This window comes from Silene latifolia, chromosome 11 (genome assembly GCF_048544455.1).
Source record: "Silene latifolia isolate original U9 population chromosome 11, ASM4854445v1, whole genome shotgun sequence".
NCBI lineage: Eukaryota > Viridiplantae > Streptophyta > Magnoliopsida > Caryophyllales > Caryophyllaceae > Silene > Silene latifolia.
In genome coordinates, this window is record NC_133536.1 from 106281169 (window position 1) to 106286450 (window position 5282).

The 5282-nt window shown below is 39.4% G+C and overlaps 1 protein-coding gene and 1 long non-coding RNA gene across 2 annotated transcripts; both read left to right on the forward strand.

The window, feature by feature from the left end:
* The first annotated feature begins 463 nt into the window (after positions 1–463).
* LOC141613770 (uncharacterized) lies at positions 464–2216 on the forward strand. The gene is made up of 3 exons (XM_074432512.1): positions 464–967; positions 1122–1319; positions 1734–2216. Exons 1-3 carry the CDS (start codon positions 464–466, stop codon positions 2214–2216), a joined length of 1185 nt encoding a protein of 394 aa, XP_074288613.1.
* Positions 2217–3159: 943 nt separating this feature from the next.
* LOC141615013 (uncharacterized) lies at positions 3160–4537 on the forward strand. Its single transcript, XR_012529545.1, has 2 exons — positions 3160–3286; positions 3968–4537. It is a non-coding gene; the product is annotated as an uncharacterized LOC141615013 (long non-coding RNA).
* Positions 4538–5282: the final 745 nt, after the last annotated feature.

Genomic DNA, 5282 nt, shown 5'->3' on the forward strand with positions numbered 1-5282 from the left:
TAACCAACCAAGATGGATCAGAAGAGGCCGCTACCGCGGGCAAGATTGGGTGTCTGATTAAAGGGCTTACCAATATGTACCTTCACCTCTTACTCAGAAACTTTGGATAGTAGACGACCTTATCCAGAGCGTAAGAGAGTAATTCTAGAGATAGGATGCTAAAGAGGGATGATTCCTTATCTTTAGTACCTATGTTAAACACCGCTTTTTGCCTTGGTTGACCTAGGTATAAAGTGGATTCGAACGGGTTCCAAGCATCCCACAAATGCTTGGTGGCGACTCTGAACATCTCTTGCATCGTTTCGAGACCCTTGCCGAGACGAAACCGACCGATCTAAAACGATCCGGTCAAAAGCGTTTTTAACGCCGCCGAGCGTGGCTTTCAAAAGACCGTTATACGTCCATATATTGGCGTGGCGTGCAGGTGGCTATGTCCACATATTGGCCCGTCGTGTAGGTGGCTATGTCCACACAACCTGGCAACTACACAACCTGGCAACTACAAGATAGGGGAGTCAAAATATTTCAGGTGGTGTGTAAACTAAATAATTTGAAGAAACCTCTAAAACAGTTAAATAAGCAGAAATTCTCTAACATTGAGAAAGCAGCTGATTTGGCTAAGTTGCTTCTTGATGAAGTCCAAACTCAACTTCACCCGAACCCACATGATCCAATCCTAAGGGAAGTTGAACAGACTGCAGCCCAACAGTACTATATCCTACATAAGGCACAACTAAGCTTTTTGAGGCAGAAAGCAAAGATTGACTGGCTCAATAACGGTGATGAGAATACTGGTTTTTTCCATAGCAGTATCAGAGTCAGACAGATCCATAATAAGGTTCTTAATATTCATGATATTCATGGGACACTGCAAACTGATCTTGCCCAGATTGAAAATGCATTCCTTGAGTGCTATATTGCACTTCTGGAGACTAACAAGGTGACTAAGCCTGTTCACTTCCCCACAGTAAGGACAATGTATCTTTTCTATCCCTTCTTCTAAATCCCCTGGCCCTGATGGCTTTTCTAGCCAGTTTTTCAAAGACTCTTGGTCAATTATTGGGCCCGAGGTATGTGAAGCTGTTCTTGATTTTTTCTAGATTGGTAAACTTTTGAAACAGTTAAATTCCACATTGGTTACCCTCATTCCTAAAACTGCCCACCCTACTAGTGTTCTTGAGTTCATACCAATAGCATACTGCAACATCATATATAAATGTATCTCTAAGTTGCTCTGTTCAAGACCGAGTGTTGTTCTCCCTGAAATTGTGAGCCCTAATCAAGGTGGTTTTGTTAAGAGGAGGAATATTGTGGAAAATGTATTAATTTTCCAGGATCATATTAGGCTTTATAATAGGAAATCTGCTTCCCCCATATGTTTAATTAAAATAGACCTCAGAAAATCCTATGACACAATTGAATGGCAGTTCTTACACAACATGCTCCTTGCTCTTAATTTTCTTAAGAGGTTCATTGATCAAATAATGACATGTGTAACTACTACTTCCTATTCTCTATCTCTCAAAGGCAACATTTTTTGCTTTCTCCAAGGTAAAAGGGGATTGAGATAAGGTGCTCCACTTTCTCCCTTATTGTTCACTCTGTGCATGGAATACCTTTCCAGGATCTTAATAGCGGTGAGTGAGTAAGAGGATTTCAGATTCCATCCCCTTTGTGGCCATATAAGATTGAACCATCTCCTATTTGCTGATGATTTACTATTATTTTCCAAGGGCACTGATCCTTCAATCATGTGGATGTTGAAGGCTTTCTCAACATTCTCTGGTCCTAGTGGGCTGTGTCTGAACAAAGACAAATCTGATATATATTTTAATGGAGTAGCTGGGACTGTAATGAGTGACATTATGCAAGTATCAGGATTTAGAAAAGGTGCAATGCCTTTCAAATATCTGGGTGTGCCAATTTCTTCTAAGAAGCTGTCAAAGAATGATTGTATGAAGCTAATAGACAGGATCACAGCTAGGATCAGATCATGGGGTTCTAAACATCTATGTTATGCTGGCAGACTTGCACTTATAAACTCTATTCTTACCAATTTGCAATCATATTGGACTAGAATTTTCCTTATCCCCAATCGTGTTATGAATAGAATTGACTCAATATGCAAGAATTTCCTTTGGGGAGGGGGGGGGGATTCTTATATGAGAGCACCCAATGTACATTGGGATAAATGTTTTTTTTTTGGTGTAATGTGAGTATTATATATATCATAAAGAGGGATTAGTTACAAGCATGACATGTCTCTAGTTACATGAGATGTAACTGACTCAGCCAATCTAGATCAGCCACATTCAATTTCATATTATCTCAACCTCTAATCCTGAGTTTTAACTCCTCCACAATCTGTTTTGCAAGCTTTTCTGGCCGCATCACCACATTGTCCACTTTGCATTTGTTCCTTTGATACAAGACGTAGTAAATAACACCTAAGATAAAAGTTGTCTGAACACCTTGCTGGACCTTAGAGCCTCCCCTGGTAGTACACCAATCAAAGACATTAGCCAAAGGGAACTGACATCGAGTCACCTTCTGCATAGCCATGATCACCATCGTGCTGTACTGGCACTAAAAAAAACAGATGAGATAAGCACTGCTCTGACTGTCCACAGAGTAAGCACTTGTCATCTACCTCCATTCCATATTGAACCAGCTTATCAATAGTGTTTAGAGCTCCATGGGCTACCAACCATCCCAGAAACTGATGTTTGGGTATAGCCCAAGCATTCCATACCACCTTATTCCAGAAGACTGCTGGCCTGACTTCCCTGATCCATTCATAGCATCATGCAAGAGTATAGCCATTCGTCTGCACAACCCAAATCCCATCCACAAAACCATGAGCAATGTCATGCTTGGCCTTGCAAATCCTTCTCCAGACCCAGCTTGAATTAGCAGCAGGAGTGTACTCCATCCAGTCTGATAAGCTCATTTTCATACGTATTTTTACCCCTTTAATATTATATTTTTTAATGTCGTCTTTCGTATTTTTAAGCTAAATACTATACTATTGGGAGTCTTGAGTTTGTACTTCGTCTTGTATTTTTTCACGCTAAATCGAGTTTTTAATATCTGTGCTAAGTTATTTAGCGGTAGCCCATTTATATCAAGGGTCAATTACGACGACTAAGTTCGTAATATATATGTTTACATGGCCATGGAACAAAATATGAAGCAAAGCTTAGAAAATAAAAAAGCACGCAAGCAAGCACGTAGCTAAACAAACAAAAATTCGCAGCCCATCATTGATTGAATAGAAGGACGGAAGGTAGAGATGGCAATCCGGGTAGGAGCTAAAGGCGGGCGGCACGGACGCAAGACGAGTCCAAGACGGCACGACACGGCACGGATGAATAATGCGATGGCACGGGCACACGCACGAACGGGTTGGAGACGGCCGCGGCTGCGTTTTTGAAATTCCGTGCCTAGGCACGGCGGCGGCCCAACACGGAGGGTCCGACACGAACCAGGCACGGCACCTGCTGGGGGCACGCACGACCCAAGATTTGGCCCGTTTCTGAATTATAAAATTAAATTCCATTTTTTAATATCGTTTTTTTAATTATTTAATTAAATCTAGTACATTAAAAATACAAGTAATCAACTAAACAAGACATCAAATACATTAATATTTAATAAAATATATATTTAAATCATTAATATCCATTATTTATATAAATAAAAAAGTATTTAGAAAAAAAATACTAAGGTTATTGGGTAAGCCCGCGTCTTTAAGACGACGATTAGCGTACATGGGCAAGTGCACTACCGAAAGACGAAGCGTGGGCGTCAGGAGCGGGCCGTGGCGGGATTTGGGTGAGTGGGCCAGAGGCAGATTTAAGCACGACGGGCCAATATCCGTGCCTGGGCCGGGCCAAATTTTGGGGAAGGCACGATGGGCCGGCACGCGGGCCGGCCCAGCACGGCCCATTGCCAACTCTAACGGAAGGACGGCAGCACTAATATGAATACGGAATTACGGAGTCGTATAAGGACGACATCAGACATATAGAGAATAGTCAGTGGACAAGATCAACAAAAGCACAGCATAAGAAAAACGTCATCCTTATCGCATAGAGAACACAGCCCACAAGTAATTAAAGAGGAGTATTTACACAAGTAAATACTCGCATGAATTGATGGTTGAAGACGAAGAACGAGCCATTAAACTGAGTAACGCCCGCATCCGAATTGTAGAAAACTCCCCAATTTAATATGGAGCAGTTATTGGAATTGAAGAAGAGGCGTTCTAGGGTTCATATTTCGACTTAAATAAACCCAGATTGTACTCCCAAGGAGGAGAATCAGATGAGGAGCCGCAGAGACGGATGACGAGGATCCGAGCGCTACTCGAAGATTCCGACGCCAATTTCTATCCGTTTACCATGAGATTTCTCTACCCTTATCTTATCTTTATTGTTTTTATTATTAGTAGTATGAACTAATTTATCATTAGGATTATGTAATCGACTATTTGGTATTGTGGTTTATGAGATTAGTTCTTGTTTTGAATGATTAATTCGTCTTTTGGGTATTTATTCAAGGTTCATAATTTGGCTTTTAAATTCATGTTTATCAGTTTAGTTTGGCTATCTGAGTTATTACCATGAATCTATTGTCAAATTGATAGTAGTTTTGATTAGGTTGCAGCTTAATGGTCTAATCTGGATCGCTAGAATCTTGTTTAATAATTCCGTCTTATAGAGTTGCAGCTTACTGGCTCTGTAAGATTTAATTGATTGGTTTTCTTAATGCGACTAAATTTATTGATTTAATACGTGCTTACATGGTTGAGTACTTGAGTCTATATAATTTAGTTAGGATTAAACTTGCGTGGGTTAACGGGGTTTAATGAGTAAGAACGATAAAACTAGTAGTTTGCTTGCTTACAAGGGATTAGCTAGTTAACCGATCTATCCGATGACTAATTAAGTGAATCAATGATTAGCCCAATCTATATATATATATATAAAAGAGAGTTTTTTCGAGCGATCTGAGAGCGTCCACATCATCAAAAATCAATTTAGGAAAGTATAATTTTTGATGTAAAAAATAAAGTAGAGAATCTTTTAATTATTATAATATGCATATTTCCTAAATTATAATCAAGTGATAATTCTAATTTTTATATCAAACTTTTACATTTCATTTGGCAAAAAAATATCGTTAAAAAAATTATGAAAATAATATAATTAGCTTTGTGGTAAAAAATGCTATCATTAGAGTATAAATTTCATATTATTTGCACATATTAAAGGTGATGT